Source organism: Heloderma suspectum, chromosome 1 (assembly GCF_057233095.1).
Source record: "Heloderma suspectum isolate Gila_16-S chromosome 1, 16-S_ref, whole genome shotgun sequence".
Taxonomy (NCBI): domain Eukaryota; kingdom Metazoa; phylum Chordata; class Lepidosauria; order Squamata; family Helodermatidae; genus Heloderma; species Heloderma suspectum.
The window spans coordinates 335,127,501-335,152,970 of record NC_139458.1 but is presented as its reverse complement, the minus strand read 5'-3'; the positions used below and the strand labels follow the sequence as shown (position 1 = coordinate 335,152,970).

The 25,470-nt window shown below is 42.1% G+C and overlaps 1 protein-coding gene across 11 annotated transcripts in view; it reads right to left on the bottom strand.

The window, feature by feature from the left end:
• L3MBTL3 (L3MBTL histone methyl-lysine binding protein 3) overlaps window positions 1–25,470 on the bottom strand; it is a 107,416-nt gene that overhangs the window by 50,177 nt on the left and 31,769 nt on the right. For all 11 annotated transcript variants that reach the window (XM_084827499.1, XM_084827493.1, XM_084827492.1 and 8 more), the window contains exons 3-9: window positions 17,448–17,559; window positions 14,796–14,955; window positions 12,169–12,301; window positions 10,320–10,404; window positions 9,192–9,283; window positions 4,446–4,550; window positions 3,087–3,222 (exon numbers count right to left, since the gene is read on the bottom strand). In XM_084827499.1, coding sequence (XP_084683625.1) covers window positions 3,087–3,222; window positions 4,446–4,550; window positions 9,192–9,283; window positions 10,320–10,404; window positions 12,169–12,301; window positions 14,796–14,955; window positions 17,448–17,559 — 823 coding nt within the window. The remainder of the gene's footprint in view (window positions 1–3,086; window positions 3,223–4,445; window positions 4,551–9,191; window positions 9,284–10,319; window positions 10,405–12,168; window positions 12,302–14,795; window positions 14,956–17,447; window positions 17,560–25,470) is intronic.

The window sequence follows — 25,470 nt, the reverse complement described above, 5'->3', positions numbered from 1 at the left end:
GCCGATGTCAATACTGCATGAGTAGAGTGAGGTCAGACTGGAACAGACAGTTTGCACTCAGCCAGCTTGTACAACAGCTCAACAGGAGGGTGAAATGCAGAGACAGCAGAGAAGTAAACTCTGAGAGACAACAGTTTGAGTCCTTTCTCAAACAGGGATAAAAGAAACTGGAGAATTTGGTGCAAAGAGCAGTGGCATGGGTGAAAACCCTGCTCATGAGCAAAGGCAGAAAAAGAAGCCCATTTTCTTGAATAAGAATGCTGCATAGATGGCTTGTGGGTGGCATCGACAATCCTCTGGATCGCCACCGGAGCTGAAGTGGTGTCCATCACCCAACCGTCCATGCTGTCATGTGGAGAGGTTGTTAGGTCTGGTTGTTGGGTCCGGCCCTTCTCTCTCGTGAGGAGAGATGGATACAATGGGAGCTGTTGGTACTGACCCTTCACCACCCTGATTAGAGAGGTGAACCAAAGTTGACGTGGCCACCACAGTGTCACAATGATGCACTAGGTGCCATCCATCATGAGCTTTGCCAGGACTGTGGTCATCAGTGGAAATGGGGGAAACAGGTAGAAGAGCGCTCCTGTCCACTGAAACAGGAAAGCATCACTAACAGAGCCTGGGCTTAGGTCCGCTCTGCTACAGAATGTTGTGCAAACTGTATTCTCCCTTGTGATGAAAAGGTTGATTTCTGGCATCCCCCAAAGCAAGAAGAGGCTGTTCAGAACCATTCTGTCCAACTCTTACTCATGGGAGGTCAGCATGGTCCAGCTGAGCTGACTGGCCAGAACACTGTCGACACCAGCCACATGTACCGCCACAAGTCCAATTTGACAGGTTATGCACCAGTTGAAGATCTGGAGCATAAGGCTGAGCAACTGGAGAGGCAAGCTCCATCTTCCTACTTTCACTTAAAATCCTGCCAGGCACTTTCAAAGGATCTTTCTTCTCTTGTCACCCCCCCCCCCGACCCAATTACCTTGTTCTCACCAAAAGCCTGAACACATGGCTCCTTGCCTTTGAAACTTCCTACTGCTCCTTTCCCCTAAAATCTGCTACTCTCACACACATGGGCCTGTTTGCATGATTATGGAGGGGGAAATAAGGTACGATGGCTCATTTCCCTGCTGTTCATGCTGGGGGAATTTGCATAATTACCCTTGCTGGCGTGGTGTGCTGTGTTGTGCAAACCCAGCAAGGGTGGTTCATTACTATGGTTAACAAGCCACCCCATAACCCTAAAACAGCCCACCATGGCTTTTTTCCCCCTCTATGATCATGCAAACCCGGTCACTCTCTCTCACACACGCCCGCACACACACACACTGAAGGTGTTTGGATGATCAGGGGGGTAAAAGAAGCCATTGTAGCTTCTCCCCCTGCCCCCACCATTTGCATAATTACCCACAATGTGAGCACATGGTAGGGGTTGCTAGTTACCCACCCTGCAACCCCTATTGCAAGTCGTGGGTTGTAGGGTGGGAAAGAAGCAACCCCCAGCGCGCAGCACCCTGGGTTCGGATGACAAGGCAACCTGTGCTGCACTGCAAGTAATTATGCAATTGGCGGTCGCATGCACAGGGGCAGGGGGAGAAGAAGTCATGATGGCTGAAGCCTACCATTATTTCACACACATGATTTTCTATGTATGGTGGTGTATCTAGTGAACTGTTAGAGCTCTTATTGCTGACTTGAAATGCCTGCTGACTTCTAACATTGTCAAATTGCTTTTCAACTGCAATCTCTTTTAAATGTATGATTCTAATTTTCCTTTCATAAACAAAATTATTCTTTCAATATTTAATCTGTGGTCTCTGACTCCCATAACCCTTAAGGTGCCAGGGTTTTTTTTAGCAGTGTCCAGTGTTCAACATTAAAAGATCCCTTATAGATGTGTTGAGGTATGAGGTTGCACACACACACATGTTAACCAGAATACTTTATAACATATCCTGACTGTCTGTACAAAACTGGTTGCAGGATTGCACTCTTAAATAATAAAATAGGCAGAGCCTGATAATTTACAAATTATTCTCCTTTCAGGAGTAACTTTCTTTTCCAGTTTCCAACTGCAGGATTTTTATGGTGTTTTGTTGTTGGGAGTATCATTGCTATTGGCATATAGAATTACTCCATTGTTCTGTGACATAACCCATCAAACAGGATTACAGGATACAATCACATCAAATGCAAAAGCAATACTTCTATTTTTAATAAAATAATTAAATGAGTGTTTAAGATGATTTTATAGCCTTGTCATCACTAGCAAATCTACTTTGGGTAACCTAAAAAACTTTACTTTACAAAACTTGCAACAACAACAGAATATGCCACTACCATTTTTCTCAATGCCTTAAAAACCAGACTGAACAGCATAAGCTATGTAAGTTCTGTAACTCTACAAAGGAGAGTAGAGTACCACTGCTACAAATAGGTGCAACAGTAAAAATGAAGATATTGTTATGAAGTTTGGGTACTAGGTGAAAGGCATCTGATACAAATGACAAACGTATACAAGCATGGACCAACTCCACTAATTTAAGCTCATGTCTATCATACGAAACATCATTATTATACCCCCCAGGACTTGACTAGAGAGGGATGGATCAGTCTCTTTCCAGTCAGTGTCAATTTAGAAAATAGAAATGTATAATAAGCGTGAAAGTTGCAATAGGAAAAAAACCTGTAATAAGCTATGCAGACTGATACGCACACGAAAAGCTATAGACCCAGGAGGCTCCCCTATTTCATGTGAGTGTGTGAGGGGGTGTATACATGCACACATGCGTGTACATAACTTTCCCACCATTGTACATCAGGCCAAAACAGAATGCCTTTGGTCATAAAAGGTGGAAAATTTTAGATACTGGAGTTTCATATGCTAATTTAATCATTTTCTATAATACAATAAAACATGAATAGAAAAGAAATAATATTTTCTTTTCCACAACCACTGCATTCTAATTCTACTTGTGGGCTCCAAATTCTCTCAACATAAGAACATCAGTTTGTTGACTTTATACAGTTTGAAGCTAAATTAATTACTTAACACTTCACAAATCTTGGAATAAATAACAAGGTAGTACCTTTTGGTGGATGAAGCTTGTGTCCTGTTTTCTCACACCAACCAACTGGGTGAATATCTGAAGAATCAGCATTCAGCCAAAAGTCATAACAATCTGGATATTCATCAAAGTGAAGTTTTATTCTGTAGCCACAAATCTACAACCATAGTAGCCAGAAGTGTACAGGTGAATAAAAGTGTACTTACGTATAAGCCAAAAAAGACAATTTTTTAACCGTAGCAGAGGTGCAATCAGAATTAAGAATTCTCAAACATAATACTGTAGTTTAGTGCACAGAGACAGCTTTTCTTATTATCCAGAAAAGGGAAGTAATCAGAAGCCAAAGAGGAATGTCAGACATGGGGGGGAAAAGACACCAAGTTAAAAGGAAAGACACCAAGATTTATAAACTCATTTATAAGCCATGTATATATGCTCAATACATCCTGCAGCACATGTGGTGTCTAGACAGGAATTTATCACCTAGAGATAAGTTTTTTTCTCTCTGTCTCAGAATGCTAGAACCCGGGTCATCCAGTGAAGCTGAATGGTGAGAGAGTCAGGACACACAAAAGGAAGTTTTCCTTCACACAGTGGATAGTTATACTATAGAATATGCTACCACAAGATGTAGTGATGGTCAGCAACTGAGATTTGTTTTTGGCATCTGCCAATGACATTTTTATTTAAACACGCATTCCCTGAACGACCAGCCATGGTTGTACTGTATAACTTGATTTTCAATGTCTTTAATACTTTGCATTTAGATTATTTTTTTGGTTTACTGTTCACCACTCAGGATACTTTTTTAGAAATAAAGAGCAGTATATAAATTTTGTAAAATAAATAAATGATGGCAATACGGTAACTCCAGGATCAGAGACAGCATGCCTCTGAATACAAGTAGCTAGGGAACAACAGCAGGAGAACTATTGATCTCATAGTTTGCTCATGGGCCTCCCATAGGCATCTAGTTGGCCACTGTGGGAAACAAGATGCTGGATTAGATAGGCCTTTGGTCTGATCCAATGGATCTCTTCTTAAGTTCTTATCTATAACTTCCTATCACCACCATCAGGCTTTTAATAGTTTGATGGGGCTATTTTCTTATTGGGCAGTATCCAATGGAGCAGCTGCACTTGCGCAATTGACGTAGCATTAGTGTAAGTGACTTCTAGTGCAACACCTATAGTGTAAGCTGGAGCAAAGTGTTTCCAGTTGAGCCAGCTTATGCTATTGGCATTGCACTAGAGGTAGCTTATGCTAGTGCTATGTCAATTGCATAAGTAGAGCATCCCCGTTAGATACTGCCCATTGACTCCAGTTGGAATTCATCTCTACTTAAAATTAAGCTTCTTTTATTATAGTTCTGGCACTCACCTCAGCTACTGTAAGCACACAATATATTGACTGATGCTCGGGATCCACTCCTTCTAGTTTCATTCCAACTTTGAATCCATTTTTGTTGTATGGGAAGGACTGATACTAGAAGGAAAATGTCATGTTTTGTTATTTTGGTATAAACATTTCTAAAAGACACAAAGATGGGCAAATATTCCAAGGGGATTAGGATCTTACTGCCCTCCTATTAACAGATTCAGCTCTTATTTATTTAAAATCAGACAGGGAACTCCTGGGTGTTCAGTTATTTAGCAAACCTACATGGAAGTTAAAATGTATGAACAACTCTTGTATGGTTTTGCTAAATGAGAATATCAAAATCTGTATTACAAAGGAGAGTCAGTTTTTCTTGGATATTCCTTGTGCTTAGCGCTCTCCCCCAGAACAACTACTCTGTGTAATTCTTCTCTCTCTCTCATCTTCCAAGTCCATATGCACAATTATTATACTTTACACTGCTGCTAAGAATACTTTTGATGTCATTCATACTATCACCTGGGTTCAGTCATAGGGATAGTAATTACACGGTCCTTGGGCGAGTGTCCCAGAGACCATAGGATGGCTTGGATTACCCCCTCTGAGGTCGGAGACAGCGCTCCGAACTTGGAAGGGTAAGTCGGCTATCTGACACCCCTCTCCCATCCCATCACAGCCAGCACAAATTGTGCTGGCTGCCACTCCAAGGTTGGAAAGTCGACCTTGGAGAGGGGGGAAAGGGGCGATCCAGTGGGAGGGGAGGAGACTCGAGAGGCCAGGATACCATTTATCCTGAGCCTTCTCCAGCCTTTTCCCTCCCCTACAAAGCACTCTTACTAGGTGGGCTGAAAAGCCTGTCTAGCGAAAAAATCAAAGATCGGAGAACAGGGAGGCAAAGATCACCTCCGCCACTTCTCCTGCCATGCTGGCTTCAGCCTGGCAGGGCACAGAAATCTTGGAAGCTTCCATGTTTGGGGGCTTCCTATGGACTATGCCCTAAGGGAACATGGGAACCATAAAAACCACTCATTCTTGTACACAGCCTGCTCTTTTTTTCCTTCCCAGCTGTACATCCAATATGGGGAATTCTGGGTCAAATACTAGTGCTTCAATACATATACAGGAAAAGTCTGATGGTGATGTGAGAAACTTGTACCATGGTTACACCAAATTTGTACCTTTGGACTCGTTCTTGAACTTTTAATTGGATGCTAAAGCACAATTGGATACTAAAATGAAAAATTTCCTGCGTGAAGCTAAACAAAGTGTTGATTCTGATAAAATGTCTGATCCTCACAGGACGTATTTTTTAAGTTAACCACATTCTGAAGTTTATATGTCTGCAGAAGTGAAGGTGGAAAAGATTATCTATGTAATTTTTGCAGGAATAATCTTATAAACATAATTCTAGATTCCCTTTAGTTCCTGGAAAAGATACAACAATTAATGAATACTGATGTAACTTTTCTTTATGTGCATACAACCTCAATCTTTGGCATAATAAAAATTAGGTTAAAATGATGAAGAAACCAAAATGATCAAGGGGCTGAAGCAACGCCCTTACAAGGAAAGGTTACAACGTTTGGGGCTTTATAGCTTAGAAAAAAGAAAGGGGAATATGGTAGAGGTGTATACAATTATACATGGTATGGAGAAAGTGGGCAGCGAGACGTTTTTCCTCCCTCTCTCATAATCCTAGAACACCTGAGGTCATCCAATGAAGCTGAATAGAGGGGGATTCAGGAGAGATAAGAGCAAGTACTTCTTCACATAGTACATAGCTAGGATGAAATGATGGCCACCAACTTCAATGGCTTTAAGGCGTTTAGACAAATACATGGAGAATAAGGCTATCAATGGCTACTAGTCATGATGGCTACATATTACCTCCAGTATGCCTGCTGTCATGGATGCTAACCCCTCCTGCTGAGCATTGAGGCAGCAGAGACAAGCTGTGCAATCTACAAACTCTTTATTCAGCTAATAGCACTTTTTCACCTCTCAAGCGAATACAAAAGCTTAGAGCTGTCTTCTACGCCTAATTTGCAAAGTAAATCTTTTGGTAAGAGAGCTACTGAAAGCAAATGAGTTGCCTCTCAACTCCGGACTGGTTTCCCACCATGCTTGGCTGGCTTTTTCCAAGCTCCTGCCTTCAGGGAGGCCCCTCCCAAACCAACTTCTGACAGGCAGCCAATCTGGTGTGAAGCCTCCCACCTCCTCCCCCTAACGCTGCCTACTTAACTTGGCGATGAGCTCCAGCATCTGTCAATCCTGAGGCTCCCTCTGACAAAGCCTGGGTTCCCATGGGGAGGGGGGAAGAGGATCTCTGAGCCTGGCCCTCCTAGATAAGCCCATGGGAAGTTTCTTCACTGGCTGCTGAGAAGTCTTGGGGAATTTCCTCCCTCACACCCTGTATTTGCTGGGCTTCTTCTAACTCTGTCTCTGAATCTGAATCAGAGTCCAAAATTAGAACAGAGGGCCTGGGCTCAATCCTGACAGCTCTGAGTACCAGTTGCTGGGGAACACCAATGGAAGGGTGCTATTGTACTCATGTCTTGCTTGTGGGCTCCCCATAGGCATCTGGTTGGTCACCACAGCAATAGAATGCTGGACTAGATAGGCCTTTGGTCTGATTTAACATGGCTCTTATGTTCTTAAAACCTCTGGGCTGATGCAGAGGTATCTTTATCTTCAACTAAGAAGTTGTGAGTAGGCTGCAGGATAATGCAGCACTTTCCCTCAGTCCTTCCCTTCTAGGAACCAAAGGCATCCCACCCCTTTGTCAATTTTAATTGATGTTAACCATTATCTCACTTCCAACATTAAGTATAGTCAAGGCTAACCAATTCAGGATTCAAAATTACTGCCATATCAAAAATGGAAGTGCAGTTAAAGTTTCCCTCCAGATGTTGAAAGTAATCAAAACTACAATAACTGATCCTGTCAAAATATGTGGAATCTGTGTGTATTCAACTGTGTACAGAACTGTAGCACCAGGCAACATTTTCTACTGCTCATTGTAATCCAGGTCATTCACTAAATCTCAATAAATCTGTCAACTATATTCATGGCAGCTTAATTATACTGTATGGTATTCTAATCTATACCACCTGTACACATATTAAAATAGCACCAGGAATAGATGTGTAAAATGCAAAGAATTATTTCATATAAAGAGTATCATTTGGAACTAAATTGTTTACAGAAATTACTATAAATAAGTTACGCTGAAAATCCAAACTGCTTGAATTTCTTGCAAAATTACATCTGTTTAAGTTCTATAGCTCAAGATAAAAAGCTTATTTCCTTGATTTAAACAAAAATACTAGATGACTTATTTTAAAAGCATCAAAGACAGAAATCTCAACTACTATTATCAAACTATTATGGCTATAAGCTACCCTGGAGGTAAACTGCTCCTGGTTTATTCTGAGCTGTTTTAACAACTTGCTCCTATGCCTGGTCTAGCTGTTTCAGCACAATCTGTGATGGAGGGCAACTTTCACATGTTACAGAGTTAGTGGGCACAGTATGTGTGCTCCTGGCATAGCCAACAACCAACGTATGAGGCAGAACCACTTGTATATTTCACTGCATGAATACCTTAAGTACACATGATAGGGAAGACACACATGCTCCCAATGTGGGGGAACATGTGCATGTAAGTTCCACTATCGAACAAAACCTAGAAGAAAGTATATGAGACATACAAATCACTTTCACACTTGTTTCTTCCAGATTACATGCAATAATAACAACAGCAATGTACTGATATCCTGCTCTTCGGCATTCACACTCAAAGCAGCATACAAAAAGAAACAAAAATAGCGTTGTATCCAATGTTAGTGTAACTTAGGTCTCATTAATTTCAATAGGTCTACTCTAAATAGGACTAACACCGGATACAACTCAAAAGCTCAATAATAAAACACAAAAATTTAAGTTTAAAGCTGAAAATCCAACAACATGAGCCTTTCTACACGAGGCATTTATTGTGCACTTGTGATTCCTCACTAATGGTAGTTTGCAGTTGCCTTACATGATGTTGTCATCCTCCAGGAGCTTCTCCCATGCTTTGCAACCGTTATAGAGGTGTTTTTTTTAATAAGACAAATCTGCTATTTCAATTAATGGCCACATGAAACCCTGGTGTATTTACACAATTCTGCTATACCACGGTGCCACCTAGGGGTTGTGTAATGGAACATATAGAAAGGCAGAGAAAGAAATACCCCAGAAAAAGATACGTGTGAAGGAGTTGATCTTAATCCCACAAAGAATCTAGAAGCAGAAGCCTCAATAAAGTGGCGAGTTTAAAGCCTCATGTAGAAAAATCCCATATATTACAGCATCTTAAAAAACAGGGCAGCTAAAAAGCTAGCTGAAACAAGTAGATTTTCAACTGCTGTCTAAGAGAGTGGGGGATGGGGGCGGGATCGCAAACACAACCCAGTTGAAAGGGCAGCTATGCTGCCACCACTGAAAAAGCCCTGCCTCTTGTGCAGTTGTCTATCACAAAATTACAGCTAACAAGACTGAATCTGGGCAAGTCATAAGACCAGTTCAACTCACACTAATCTAATGAACACTTTCAACCTCTAGCACATAAAACGTAATAACACATGTGAACTGTCCTTGGGTTTCATAAGCAAGACAGCGAAAATGGCCATGTCAAATTTCTTCAACACACCTTTATCTAGTGAAGTATATGAGTCAGGCTATCTGTAAGGATTTTAAAGGACAGCATACCTCTTTAAAAATCTTCGGAGGAGCTGCTGTAGCTTTCTCTTCTTCTAAATATGAAGACCAACTCCACATTTTCTTTCCCTTTGACATTAAAGCTGGAATTAAAAGTTAAAGAATTGAAAGAAAATTATAAAGTAAACACTTTGCAAATAATCTACACAAGCCACAGTATTATAGAACAATGAATGGTAGCAGCTGTACCAACTATAGCTCTCTTATAATATCCTGCTGTATGCTTTAAATCTATGGTTGATCTCAGTGTTACCACATTAGGGTAAAGAGCAGAGCTACATCTTGCTCACTGTTAATTAATACGTAGCTAGCAGAGGTGGATAGTTATTGCCAATGTGCAAATTACAGATCATATTGCAGAGAGTTATGCAGTGAACCAATACTTCTTAATCCTGTTGTTTTTCTCTGCTATATGAAGCCACTTTGCTAACAATCCAGCTCTGTGGCAATAGTTTTACACTACTTTAGGCATCTCTTTGGATTATTTATTACTGGTTTCTATAAATCTTTCTTAACATTCAGTATGTTGTTTAGCTATGAAATTACTCCCAGGGGACACTAAGCGAGGGCTCACTTCTGCTTTTGAGAACACGCAAGTTATCAAAAACTATTTGAACAGATCTCACAAAGGCAAAACAAACTGCCAGCATTCAAGCTATTCAGTTATCTCAATCTCATTTATACTTCTTCTGTAAAGCTCCCCTGTGTAACGGTAAAACAAAGCTAGAGCATAATGGAAGTTATTTGGTCAGATAATAAAATGGAAGTACTTGGAGGATGGTGCCCTTCAATCTTTTATTTTACGAAATACAGAACATTTGCTGTATACAGCTTCACAAATGGAGATTAAGATTGCACAGCTGATTGAAAATAAGGAAACACAATGCAATACTATATAGATCAGAAATACAGTGGAAATTATCACCAGTGGTACAATGAAGGACAAATCTTTTCTACAAAGGATTCATTTCCTAAATTAATTACATTTTAGTGTGCCTGGAAGATGATTATATGTACACTTAAAATGTAAAATCAGTTTGCTACCATGACATAGGTGAGGAGTCTCTTTGAGAAACTGATGAAAACTTTATCCTGACAGTGAGTCACGTATCAACTTACTCTGTTTTAAAATCGCCATCTCTCTTTTCCTTTTCCGTGTGGCTCTTTGAGAGACTCTTAGTATCCTTCCTTCAGGGTTCTCCTCCTAAATTGCAGAATTAAAGTATGCTTAATTTAAATAACTTTGTAGCAGATACATTTTTGAAATACTTTTTTTTAGATTGTTCATAATTATTGTTTTGTCACATGTACTCTGCAACATTTCCAGTGTAATCCATTGCATGTTTATTCTGAAATAAGTACCATTGACCAGGTTCGCACAGCACAGCAGCAAATTGTGGGTTATTTAACCCATGATTCGCAGGGATGTGCAGTGCCTAAGAGCTGCTCCCTGTTTCTGCAATCAGACTAATTGGAGGTTGTGAGCGTGACATGTGAACCGGGACCAATGGTTTGTTTAGGGGCTAAACAATCCAGCAGTTAACAATCTACAGCTAGATTGTTGAAAGTAGGGATGGCGGAGAATTCCTCCATGGACCCCGTGGAGGAACAGAGCACTTACCTCCGCCTCCCTGAGGAATCCTCCCTGGCCAGATCCTCCTTGCCCTCGCCCCCAGCTCCGTAGCGCCAGCGATACGGCTGCCATTGCCATACCGCTGGCTGAGGCTGAGTGACTCCGGACGCAAATGGCGTCCGCTACGGCATTTGGGGCTGTAAAGGTCTTAGATTAAGCTAAATGCAGCCATAAAGCCCTTAGTTTAAGCTAAATGCGGCCATTTATGGCCGCATTTAGCTTAATCTAAGACCTTTATGGCCGCAAATGCTGTAGCGGATGCCATTTCCATCTGGAGTCACTCAGCCTCAGCCACCGGTACGGCAATGGTGGTCATATCGCTGGTGCTACAGAGCCGGCTGGCAGCTCCGCGGAACTGCCGCTGAGCAGAGCCGGCCAGCGAGGATTCCAGGGGGAAGGATGGACACCCCCCCCCCCGGAACAGCAGGTGGGTATTTCATACATCCCTAGTTGATAGCCAGAAAATGGAAATATCTAAAAGGAATCTCACTTAAAGAATGGTACAACAGAGTATGGCAGATTGTGTTATTAGAAAAATTGACAAATAATATTAAATTAGCAAAAGGACAAAGAAAAAAGGACAGTTTTATGGAAGAATGGTACAGTTGTATTGCTTATACAAATGCAGGGAAACAATAGTGTTCCCTCTTACTACAAAACTCTGTGGTTATCATAGAACACAAGTACTATACATGATTAAAATAACAAATAAGAAGGTATATGTTTTAACACATTGTAATGCATGTTTTCAAACATAAAAATCGCAGCTAAAGTTTAGTTTCAGTTATATATTTGTTCTTAAGAATAAAATATGTACATCTTATCATTGTTAATAGCAAAGATAACTTGTAAGTTGTTGTACAATTTATTACGCCTTTGTTGAACAAAGTTGTACAGATAGATACTGTATATGTATTGTAATGGAAATGAAATAAAGAACAGTTAATATCTAAAAAAAACAACAGTCAGTCACCAATATATGAAAACCCCTTTTGAATGCTTCTGAAAGCTCTAGGGTACTGGGGAAGGAAACTTGCTCCCTCTTTTTCCAGATACGCCCTTTGGCACATCACCACGCTCATGAAAGATAAGAATGGATCACGTGTGGCCACAATCTCACTGGGACACACACCATGAATAGTTAAATACAAATTAAAAGACAGGATCCCATTTATATTGTTTATTCTTGAGTTAAGCATTTCATGTACCCTGAAGAAAGCACACAAGCGCTTAAACACAAGCACTATTTGTATTAATGCAAAACTAATGTGTGTGTGTGTATTTACAGCTACAGATTGGTTTAACCTTCCAGCCGATCAAAAGGGCTATACTAACTGTTTCCTTGTCCTTCTTGTCTCTGTCTTCCATATATTCTCCTTTTATAGGTAATTTGGTTTTCCTTTTTTGAGCATCCTTAGAACAGTCTTCTTCATTGAATTCTGATATGTCTTTGTTCTCCTGTTGTTCTCTAGGACAAGAATGACATTATAGTGACTACATTCCTTCCTTCCATTGTGTAAAAACAACAACACCACCCAATGATTTTTCAGAATAAATTAAAGCAAAGCCAAGATTACCCATGACAAGTGCCACAAATGCTAACATGAGATATACAATAGAAGAGGAGTGGGCAAAAGGTAGATCAAAATCTTCTGGTTGATCTATGGGTGATCCTGTAAACCTGAAGTCTGCGCATCCCTGCTATAGAATCTGCAAAGGAAAATGTTGGCAGCATTCACTGAACAGGCTTTGCATGTTTTAAGTATTGCCCTTCCTATCTGTCATCAAGAGCAATGCTTTTGAACTGCTTTAAGACTTCAGGGCACCTTAAAGAAAGGAAATAACTAGAAAATGTTAATGCTGACAAATGCAACTGGAATGATCAACTGAAATGCTGTAAACCACTGAAACACTGAAGGGAAAATAATTGAGGGTGAGAAAAGTTACAGTAAAACAGATTGCTCAAATTTACACACAATACAGTGGAAGCAAGCATGCAATATGCATTAATTGGTGATGAGCTGGGCTGTATTTGTTAATGAAATAGAGGAACTGTACTGAGCTGTACTGATTTGAATCACTGATTTAAATCAAGTTCTTCATTTTGAAATTAATATATGCCCTAAACTAAGAGTTGTTAAAATAATTAAAATGTACTGAGATTGCACCTAAATAGAACCTTTATACAACCTAGGCTTGGGGTCCCCAATGTGATACCTGTTGGCACAACGTTACCCACAAAGCACCCACAAACCTCTGTAGTCCCCCTTCTATCATTCACTGCCTTCCTGCTTCAGAAATGGGAAGGGAGTGATCTCAGAGCTAAGACAGAAACTGCCTTCCTCTCTTTCCTTTTCTGTCTGGGTCTAGTTTTCAACCCCTCCTCTCTTTCTGTCTGTCTGTCTGTGTATGTGCTGGGAAAGATTGGGGTGGCAAGCTGACTGTTGAAGAGAGCAAGAGAGAGAGAGAGAGAGAGAGAGAGAGAGAGAGCGCAAATATCTACCATGGCAGCAGACATTTTTTGTGAATGGGCAGGCCTGCATGGCAGCCATTTTGTGACAGTGCTCATGACATGGTCTCAAAATTCCAATATGCCCATGAGTCAAAAAAAGGTTTGGGCAGGGGGGATGATCTAAGCTGCATTAATATGGAGGTCTGATCTACTCAGGGCCCAGTCAAAATAGTTTCTTTGGATTACCAAGATGAAACTAGACCACTTGTGAAAGGAATGGCAGTTTATTGATAGAAAATGGATGTAGAATAAAAGTGCAAATAAAGCTCACACATTTCTTCAGCTGATGAAGCTGGCACCTTCATCATAGCGGACTGTAGGGTCCCCATCAACTGCATATGCAATGTTGTTCCTAGGACCAAAGTTCTCCAGGCTGGTTGTGCACATTTTCCTCCATGGGGCAAGACCAAATTGGTTGGGCCTTGGCCCAATCCTTTATAACCTTTTCCAATATTTTAGAACATGTTCCAAACATCACAGGCAGGGAAATAATTTACCCCTCGTATGACTAAGAGATCCCAACATTCCAAAATGGGGGGTAGGGGAACCCTCTCCATCTCCTCAGTGAGATAAAACATCATGTGCTTTAGGCAGCTGTGTAACTGCTGACTTGAGGATTACACCCTTATGAGTGTCAGACAGCTAGCAATTGTTAACATATGCATAGGGGCTTGCTTGATACTAATTTCCCGGTGTGAGAAGTCTACCGAAGTTGCCCAATATATGTAGGGCCTACTCTAAGAAACAATAAAACTGCCCTTTATTCTATACTTGACAGGACTTTACACATGTAACAGCACATAGTTCAACACCTGATCTGACTCCACACTAGTTCTTCTGGTGTTAAATTCACTACATAGGCAAATAGTTTCACACCTTTCTATCTGCTTAGACAGGAGAGATAGATTTCTGTTTGGTTTTCACCATATACAAAGAAGGATACTAACAAAGATAGATCCCATACTTGAATATTAAGACTGCAGTCCTATATACACATACCTGAGAATAAGTCCCATAGAAGGGCATGAAGTATACATGCATAGGATTGTGCTATAACTATACAGAATGGTCCATAAGCAAGAACTGGTAATTACTTGGAAAAAATAGTGCTTCCATGAGATGGAAAGTAAAGGTCCATGCTCTTTGAAGCCCCTGGCAAAGCCCTCAATGATTTACATAACTCTAGGTAGCATCCACCACGTTTTATTTAACAGAACCTTTAGTATTCCCATTACAGTTGCAAAAAAATATTATTTCTCTCCAGACATACAGGCTAAAACAGCAGTAACTAGACAATAAAATATAACATTGATAGTATTTTCTTTTAAAGTCAGCTGGTTCACCAACAAAGTAGCTTTATTTTTTCATGCTGCCTCAATGTTCTCTTATACTGTAGCAGCATTTAACACTAGATATCAAGTTATTTTGCATGTGTTATGGCAACTCTTACTTGTTTTTAAACTGATCAGCACATTTTTGGCTGCAAGATCTCTCTCCAGCTACAAACTCTACTGTGGTTCCAGAGGGAAAACAGTTTTCGCAGAAATGGCGTCCATCCACTGTGGTAGTTTCCTTCAATTTTGGTGGTGCTTCTGTCTTCTCTGAGAAGGCTACACAGTGGAAAGAGAACTAAGTTTGTACAAGTGAAAAATATCAGACCTATCTGTAAACCATGAGAAGCAAAAGATACCACTGCAGATTGTCCAAGCCTTTAAAAAATCATTCATGCACATTCATGCTGCTTTGAAAAAGTGCTTCAGGCTTCCCAGCAGCTATCTGTGCTAAGACTTTACAAAAACCTTATTGGCTTCACCTAATATAGCCTACTCAATATCAGTCTACCATTCTACTTTTAACTGCTATCAAGTGGTTTGCAAGCTTTAGAATTTTGAAAATTAAAAGGATTACATTATCTACCTTTCAAACTTCAAGAATGGAAGCTCACATTAAAGATAATGGGCGAGTTTGCATGACATGCTAAGCCACCCTGTGAATAAGCCACTGTAGGTTGCTTGTTTGCTCGCTAACTAGGGATGGATGAAAGTCCCTTACCTGGTCCCGCAGCTTGCTTCGCGGTGGAGGGGAGGCGCTCCGTTCCTCCCCCCAAAATTCTTGGCAGGGGGGAGGCGCCCCATCCCTCCCCGCCGAAATTCTGGCCGGGGGGGAGGTGCCCCGTCCCTCCGGCTGAAATTCTGGCTGGGGGGGAGGTGCCCCGTCCCTCCAGCCGTGAATCCTCCTTGCCGGCCGGGACGCAAATGGCGGCGGCCGTAGCCACCGCCGTTTGCGTCCCTGCAGTCAGCCGTGATAGGCTACGTAAATCCTTACGTAGCCTATCACGGCTGACTTTGGGGGGGGGGGGAAAGCGCGTACGCAAATGGTGGCGCCCATGGGTGCCGCCATTTGCGTTCCTTATTTGAGCACGTGTAGTCTACGTAAACATTTACGTAGACTACGGCGAAAATAAGGGCAACACTATTTGCGTTGCCCTTATTTTCGCTGTAGTCTACGTAAATGTTTACGTAGACTACACGTGCCCAAATAAGGAACGCAAATGGCGGCGCCCATGGGTGCCACCATTTGCGTACGTGCTTTTTTTTTTTTTCCCAAAGTCAGCCGTTATAGGCCATGTAAAGATTTACGTAGCCTATCATGGCGTTTTTTGAAAATCTAGCTGTGATAGGCTACGTAAATCTTTACGTAGCCTATCACGTTTGCTTGAGTTTGTTTTTTTTTTTACTTGGAAATGGCGGCGGCGGCAGCCGGTCAGAAGACTGGCCGCCGCCGAACGGCAGCCGGGAGCCACCAGCACCAGGGACATTCGCCAAAGGTAAGTCCCATCCCGGGGGGGGCGGACCATTTCTCCACTAATTTCGGGGGGGCGAATGCGTTGGCATTCGGCCTCCCGGAGATTCGTGGAGAAATTCTCCGCCATCCCTATCGTTAACCCATGTTATTCCTGACAGATAATCAGGCGTTCTGCAGTGTGCCATGGCTTGTTTCCCCTTCAGTCCTCCTGCCCGCTACCAACATGTATCCCAAGCGCCTTTGTGGCAGAACTCCTTGTTTCCTATGTCAGCACCCTTTCTGAAATTGGTCCACCAGGGTTGCTGGCTCCCAAGAAAAACTCCCCCTGCCCCTGCATCAGATCACCCAATGGAAATAATTCTCTGAGCAGTTATGAACACAGCAACACATTCACAACCTTTAAAAAAATTTTTTTTTCAGGGTTTTGTGCAAGTATGCAAGCGTGCCAGACCACATATCTGCTTGCTGATGTCAATTTCATCCTCCACTTCAGGGCTTCCCTTGCTAGAGAACTCTTAAAAAAAAAAAAAAAGTACTCCCTCAGTAATTACACCCGCCCCAAAGCTCCTTTTTTTGCAGCCGCTGGCAGCTCCCCCACGTTATGCTTCACTCCACTGGTCTCCATTGTCAGCTGTCAGATATACAGAGCAGTGAGGTAGATCGATACAACTATTGCACATTTCATGGCAAAGTAACCCTGAAGGGAAAATAATTGAAATTTCACAGCAGCACATTTTTGAATCTGTACACTTGCACAAGACTGAAGTAATAATAATAATGGTTGTGAATGCGTTCAGGACACTCTTTAATGTCATTTCTTCTCGATGTATAGGAGCATGGGGTGGAGTGAACTACAAGGGTTGAGGGAGGATGGCGGTACTAGCGAGATTGCGAATAGCAGCTCCCCTCAGCTGATATTTGCATTGGGAGGAAACCTTCAAGTGGTACCAATGGGAGCTTTCCACCTAATACAAATAGTATCTTTGGGGGGAGGGAAGGCTTTTCGTCAGGAGTGCAGCATTCCCTGTCCCACTTCCCATGGTCCTGATCTTCCCTGGAACCCCCACCCCACTGTTTTGGTTTAAAATAAACATAATCATAACATGTAGTTTGGCCCTCTGGAACATGTGCAAACTCTTCTTGTTTAAAACCAGAATGTGCAGAAGCAGAGTTTAACTGGCTGCAGTGTACAAATTTTTAAAATTTCAGACATTTTATTCTTGCCTGTGCAGCTGGAAAACATGACTTTTCTATGACTGCGGTAATACACAAACCAAGGTAATATCACTGTTCTGACCTTCTTGAGCAGTTGGCACCATCCAAGTTGTGGTAGCTGTGGCCTTCTTAACACTTTCCATCTCTGTTTCATCAGTGATCACTTCCAGAGCACCAAATTCATTCACACGAAACTAATTTTAAAAATAGGTAAACATTAGAAAAGCTATGCTTTCATTCCTTTAAGTCCATGTAGCTGTATATTAACTACATGTAACTTCCTAATTACCTCAGACCTTACCACATTTACTGCAAGAAAATCCTACCATTTTCAGTGAATCTCACATGCAAGTCAGCATGCATAGGATTATATCCTACAAAATTAGAAGTTACTAAGATGCTACACACACACACACACACACACACACACACACATATATATATATATATGCACCCTGTCTTGCCACCTGTTTTCCAAGAGTAATATTTGCACATCCCAGCTCTGATGCAGTCTTTTTTGGTTTACTTGCTAGAAACAATAGTAAGCTTTATTTCTGAAAAGACTAGTAGGTGTAACCCTCTTATAGAAACTTAGGTTGCTTGAGTAAAAGGCGTTGATATAGCCATTATTGCTAAAAAGATGACGTTTGGGCTTACATAATCAAACTACATGGGTGCTACCAGTCGTTCAGCTGTGTAAATGGGGCCCTCACTAGTGAATGAATCACCAATAGCAATATTTTTGAAGGCGATTTCCTTGAGGAAAGTGAAATCCTGTCACGTAAGATCATGTTATATGGAAGAAAAGAACGGAAAGTTGATTTGCGCCTGCCACACAAATCATGCTTCTGATCATCTATGGACCCATTGACTGCCCAAGGGCGCAATCCTATGCAGGTTTAGACAGAAAAAAAGTCCCACAACTCCCAGCAATCCCCAGCCAGCTATGGACTTCTTTCTGTCTAAACCTGCATAGAATTGCGCCCTAAAAGAAAGTAATGAACTCGTTTCTGTTTACATAAGCTTCCCTGCCTCAGCAACTGCAGGAAATTCTTCCTTGCCATAAGCAAACAGGCAGGTACTTCAGCCTGATAGTTAGGATTTTTATTAAATGACAAAGTACTTTACAAATCAGACTGCCAAGCAAATGCTAATTCACATGAGTAGCAGTGGGAAATAAATAAAACAAAAACGTAGTATGCCTCCATGCCTCTGTTTGGCAACTAATTTGTAACTGAGCTATATTCTAAACTGATAGACTCTCCTGCATAAGCTTCCAAAGGCTCTTTAACTAATTCCTGTTTATCAGCTGCTCTCTCCTGTCTGCTAATGTCTCAGCTCACATGTAGGAGAGAGCAGCTATGATGTATCATACACGGGGAGGCTGGAGGAAGGGGAGCTTTTGCAGGGCTCAGCAGAGCCCCCAGTTCCTTATTTCCAGTTCCTACATTACACTGATAAGAGTTTGAGAAAAGTTATACGAAATCAGAAAAAGAAAACAGTTGTATGTAATTAAACAGTAGGAAAACAAGGAAAATCAAAAATGTACAAGGAAATAAATGCAGCACACCAGTACCATCTAGTGGTCATTATGAAAACATATAAAATGCCACTGAAAATATATTTCAGAACAAACTTTCAGATTGGGCCCTAATTCCTTCCATGCGTTGCCTTCTTCAAGAAAGAAAGAAAGAACAGACAGCAACAAAATTTCAATCATTGCCATTCGCAGCTTTTCAAAGGCAAGTTGTTGTTGTTGTTGTTCAGTCGTGTCCGACTCTTCGTGACCCCATGGACCATAGCACGCCAGGCCTTCCTGTCCTGCGCTCTCTCCCGGAGCATGCTCAAGTTCATATTCATTGCATCCGTGATGCTATCTAGCCATCTCATCCTCTGCCGTCCCCTTCTCCTTTTGCCTTCAGTCTTTCCCAGCATCAGGGTCTTTTCCAGGGAGTTTTCTCTTCGCATTAGGTGGCCAAAATATTGGAGCTTCAGCTTCAGTATCTGTCCTTCCAATGAGCACTCAGGGTTGATTTCCTTTAGGATGGACTGATTTGACCTCCTTGCAGTCCAGGGCACTCGTAAGAGTCTTCTCCAGCACCACAGTTCAAAAGCATCAATTCTTCGGCGCTCAGCCTTCCTTATAGTCCAGCTCTCACAGCCATACATTACTACTGGGAAAACCATAGCTTAGATTAGACGGACCTTTGTCGGCAAGGTGATGTCTCTGCTTCTTACTATGCTGTCTAGGTTGGCCATAGCTTTCCTCCCAAGGAGCAAGCGTCTTTTAATTTCATGGCTACAGTCACCGTCTGCGGTGATCTTGGAGCCCAAGAAAGTAAAATCTGTCACTGCTTCCATTTCTTCCCCTTCTATATGCCAGGAAGTGATGGGGCCAGATGCCATGATCTTCGTTTTTTTAATGTTGAGTTTCAAACCAGCTTTTGCACTCTCCTCTTTCACCCTCAACAAGAGGCTCTTGAGATCCTCTCCCCTTTCTGCCATTAGGGTGGTATCGTCTGCATATCGGAGGTTGTTGATAATTCTCCCAGCAATCTTAATTCCGACCTCTGATTCATCCAACCCGGCATTTCTCATGATGTACTCTGCATATAAGTTAAATAAGCAGGGTGACAATATGCAGCCTTGTCGTACTCCTTTCCCAATTTTGAACCAATCGTTTGTTCCATGTCTGGTTCTTACTGTTGCTTCTTGACCCTCGTACAGGTTTCTCAGGAGACAGGTAAGGTGGTCTGGTACTCCCATCACTTTAAGAATTTGCCACAGTTTGTTGTGATCCACACAATCAAAGGCTTTAGCGTAGTCAATGAAGCAGAAATAGACGTTTTTCTGGAATTCTCTTGCTTTCTCCATGATGCAGCGAATGTTGGCGATTTGATCTCTAGTTCCTCTGCCTCTTCTAAACCCAGCTTGTACTTCCGGTAGTTCTCGGTTCGCATACTGCTGAAGCCTAGCTTGTAGGATTTTGAGCATCACCTTGCTGGCATGTGAAATGAGCGCAATTGTGCGGTAGTTTGAACACTCTTTGGCGTTGCCCTTCTTTGGAATTGGAATGTAAACTGACCTTTTCCAGTCTTGTGGCCACTGTTGAGTGTTCCAAATTTGTTGGCATATTGAATGCAGCACTTTAACAGCATCATCTTTTAGGATTTTAAATAGCTCAGCTGGAATACTGTCATCTCCGCTAGCTTTGTTGTTACTAATGCTTCCTAAGGCCCACTTGACTTCACTCTCGAGGATGTCCGGCTCAAGTTCAGTGACCGCACTATCATGGCTATCAGGGACATTCAGATCTTTCCTGTATAGTTCTTCTGTGTATTCTTTCCACCTCTTCTTAATCTCATCTGCTTCTGTGAGGTCCCTGCCTTCTTTGTCCTTTATCATGCCCGTCTTTGCACAAAACGTTCCCTTGAGATCTCCAATTTTCTTGAAGAGATCTCTAGTCTTTCCCATTCTGTTGTTTTCCTCGATTTCTTTGCATTGTTCATTTAAGAAGGCCTTCTTGTCTCTCCTTGCTATTCTCTGGAACTCTGCATTCAGTTGGGTATATCTTCCCCTTTCTCCCTTGCTTTTCGCTTCCCTTCTTTCATGAGCTACTTGTAAAGTCTCATCAGACAGCCACTTTGCTTTCTTGCATTTCTTTTTCTTTGGGATGGATTTCGTTGCTGCCTCCTGAACAATGTTACGGACCTCCGTCCATAGTTCCTCAGGCACTCTGTCAATCAGGTCTAATCCCTGAAATCTATTCCTCACCTCCACTGTATATTCATCAGGGATATGATTTAGGTCATACCTGAACGGTTTAGTGGTTTTCCCGACGTTCTTCAATTTAAGCCGAAATTTTGCAAGAAGCAGCTCATGATCTGAGCCACAGTCAGCTCCAGGTCTTGTTTTACTGACTGTATGGAGCTTCTCCATCTTTGGCTGCAAAGGACATAATCAATCTGATTTCGATATTGACCATCTGGTGATGTCCATGTGTAGAGTCGCCTCTTGTGCTGTTGGAAAAGAGTGTTTGCTATGATCAGCATGTTCTCTTGGCAAAACTCTATTAGCTTTTGTCCTGCTTCATTTTGTACACCAAGGCCATGCCTGCCTGTTACCCCGGTGATTTCTTGACTTCCTACTTTAGCATTCCAATCCCCTATGATGAAGAGGACATCTTTTTTTGGTGTTAGTTCTAGAAGGTGTTGTAGGTCTTCATAGAACCGATCAACCTCAGCTTCTTCGGCCTCAGTGGTTGGGGCATAGACTTGAATTACTGTGATGTTGAATGGTTTGCCTTGGATTCGTACTGAGATCATTCTATCATTTTTAAGACTGTACCCCAGTACTGCTTTTCCCACCCTTTTGTTGACTATGAGTGCTACTCCATTTCTTCTAAGGGATTCTTGCCCACAATAGTAGATATGATAGTCACCTGAATTAAATTCGCCCATGCCTGTCCATTTTAGTTCGCTGATTCCCAAGATGTCGATGTTCAATCTTGCCATCTCATGTTTGACCACCTCCAGCTTACCTTGATTCATTGATCTGACATTCCAGGTTCCTAAACAATATTGTTCTTTACAGCATCGGATTTTCTTTTCACCACCAGACACATCCACAGCTGAGTGTCCTTTCGGGTTTGGCCCAGCCGCTTCACTCTTTCTGGCGCTACTTGGAAATACCCTCTGCTCTTCCCAAGTAGCATATTGGACACCTTCCGACCTGAGGGGCTCATCTTCCGGCATCATATCTTTTAGCCTTGTGATACGTTCCATGGGGTTTTCTTGGCCAGAATACTGGAGTGGGTTGCCATTTCCTTCTCCAGTGGACCACATTTTGTCAGAACTCTCTGCCATGACCTGTCCGTCTTGCGTGGCCCTGCACGGCATAGCTTATGGCTTCACTGAGTTACGCAAGCCCCTTCGCCACAACAAGGCAGTGATCCATGAAGGGGTCAAAGGCAAGTACATAGACTCCTTTCCCTTCCTCTGTTGTTTCCTGTGTTTAGTTTTAGATAAGCAGGGACCTGTCCTCTTAAACTTCATCAACTGCCATTTACACTGATGGCAACTTCAATAACAACATGTATGTATTTATAGAATGAGATGAGAATGCTAATACTAATGCTAATGCTAATGTATGTAGATGTATGTAGATGTATTTGTAGAATGAGGGATGCACTTTGGGCAAATTTCCCCTGAAAGCAAATATCAGCTTCAGAGGACGGATTTTCCTCAAGACCACAGCAGGGAAAGGTTACATTTCCTCTCCACACCTGCTGTGATCCCAATGATTATTAGCTCCCCAACACCCCCCTACCTGATACTATTTCCTTTTTTTAACCACACATTAGATGGAAAGACACATTTAACATCACATCTAGTATCGCTCTGAATCTATACCAGACGCTCAGGTTAGGTTTGATTAAGTGACATCACTTCAGGGTGATTGTTCAGACACAAAACGCCCTTGCTATTATCATTCCAGTGTGTCTATTAAGAGAGTTCACATAGGCTGGCCTTCCCCGACTTGGTGCCTTCAAGGTGTTTTTAACTAAACTGAGATTCAATTCAGGCAAGACGGAGGTATTGTTAGTGGGTGGTTTGTCTGCCTGTTAGGTGATTTTCATCCTGTTCTGAAGGAGGCTGAATTCCCCCTAAAGGATCAAGTTCGTAGCTTGGGGGTGTTCTTGGACCCAGAACTGTCACTTGAAGCACAGGTGGACTCAGTGGCATGGAGCACATTTTTATCAGCTTAGGCTGATATACCAACTACACCCTTATCTGGACAGAGATGGCCTAGCTATAGCTATCCATGCTCTGATAACCAATCATCTGGATTACTGTAATGCATTATACGTCTTTGCATTATATGCCTTTGAAAATGGTCCAGAAACTTCAGCTGGGCCAAAATAGGGCAGCAAGACTGTTAACAGGGACTGGTTCATATTCATTGCATCCGTGATGCTATCTAGCCATCTCATCCTCTGCCGTCCCCTTCTCCTTTTGCCTTCAGTCTTTCCCAGCATCAGGGTCTTTTCCAGGGAGTTTTCTCTTCGCATTAGGTGGCCAAAATATTGGAGCTTCAGCTTCAGTATCTGTCCTTCCAATGAGCACTCAGGGTTGATTTCCTTTAGGATGGACTGATTTGACCTCCTTGCAGTCCAGGGGACTCGTAAGAGTCTTCTCCAGCACCACAATTCGAAAACATCAATTCTTCAGCGCTCAGCCTTCCTTATAGTCCAGCTCTTCCCATATGTTGCTACTGGGAAAACCATAGCCTTGATTATACGAACCTTTGTCGGCAAGGTGATGTCTCTGCTTCTTACTATGCTGCCTAGGTTTGCCATAGCTTTCCTCCCAAGGAGCAAGCGTCTTTTAATTTCATGGCTACAGTCACCGTCTGCGGTGATCTTGGAGCCCAAGAAAGTAAAATCTGTCACTGCTTCCATTTCTTCCCCTTCTATATGCCAGGAAGTGATGGGGCCAGATGCCATGATTTTAGTTTTTTTAATGTTGAGTTTCAAACCAGCTTTTGCACTCTCCGCTTTCACCCTCAACAAGAGGCTCTTTAGATCCTCTTCGCTTTCTGCCATTAGGGTGGTATCGTCTGCGTATCTGAGGTTGTTGATAATTCTCCTGGCAATCTTAATTCCGACCTGTGATTCATCCAACCCAGCGTTTCTCATGATGTACTCTGCATATAAGTAAAATAAGCAGGGCGACAATATGCAGCCTTGTCGTACTCCTTTCCCAATTTTGAACCAATCAGTTGTTCCATGTCTGGTTCTTACTGTTGCTTCTTGACCCTCATACGGATTTCTCAGGAGACAGGTAAGGTGGTCTGGTACTCCCATCTCTTTAAGGATTCGCCACAGTTTGTGGTGATCCACACAATCAAAGGCTTTAGCGTAGTCATTGAAGCAGAAATAGACGTTTTTCTGGAATTCTCTTGCTTTCTCCATGATCCAGTGAATGTTGGCGATTTGATCTCTAGTTCCTCTGCCTCTTCGAAACCCTGCTTTGACTTCCGGTAGTTCTCGGTTCACATACTGCTGAAGCGTAGCTTGTAGGATTTTGAGCATAACCTTGCTGGCATGTGAAATGAGCTCAATTGTACAGTAGTTTGAACACTCTTTGGCATTGCCCTTCTTTGGAATTGGAATGTAAACTGACCTTTTCCAGTCTTGTGGCCACTGTTGAGTGTTCCAAATGTGTTGGCATATTGAGTGCAGCGCTTTAACAACATCATCTTTTAGGATTTTAAATAGCTCAGCTGGAAGACTGTCATCTCCGCTAGCTTTGTTGTTAGTAATGCTTCCTAAGGCCCACCTGACTTCACTGTCTAGGATGTCCGGCTCAAGTTCAGTGACCGCACTATCATGGCTATCAGGGACATTCAGATCTTTCCTGTATAGTTCTTCTGTGTATTCTTTCCACCTCTTCTTAATCTCATCTGCTTCTGTTAGGTCCCTGCCTTCTTTGTCCTTTATCATGCCCATCTTTGCACAAAATGTTCCCTTCATATCTCCGATTTTCTGGAAGAGATCTCTAGTCTTTCCCATTCCATTGTTCGCCTCGATTTCTTTGCATTGTTCATTTAAGAAGGCCTTCTTGTCTCTCCTTGCTGTTCTCTGGAACTCTGCATTCAGTTGGGTATATCTTCCCCTTTCTCCCTTGCTTTTCGCTTCCCTTCTTTCCCCAGCTACTTGTAAAGCCTCATCAGACAGCCACTTTGCTTTCTTGCATTTCTTTTTCTTTGGGATGGATTTCGTTGCTGCCTCCTGAACAATGTTATGGACCTCCGTCCATAGTTCCTCAGGCACTCTGTCTATCAGGTCTAATCCCTTAAATCTATTCCTCACCTCCATTGTATAATCATAAGGGATATGATTTAGGTCATACCTGAATGGTTTAGTAGTTTTCCCTACGTTCTTCAATTTAAGCCGAAATTTTGCAACAAGAAGCTCATGATCTGAGCCACAGTCAGCTCCAGGTCTTGTTTTTACTGACTGTATAGAGCTTCTCCATCTTTGGCTGCAAAGGACATAATCAATCTGATTTCGATATTGACCATCTGGTGATGCAGAGTCACCT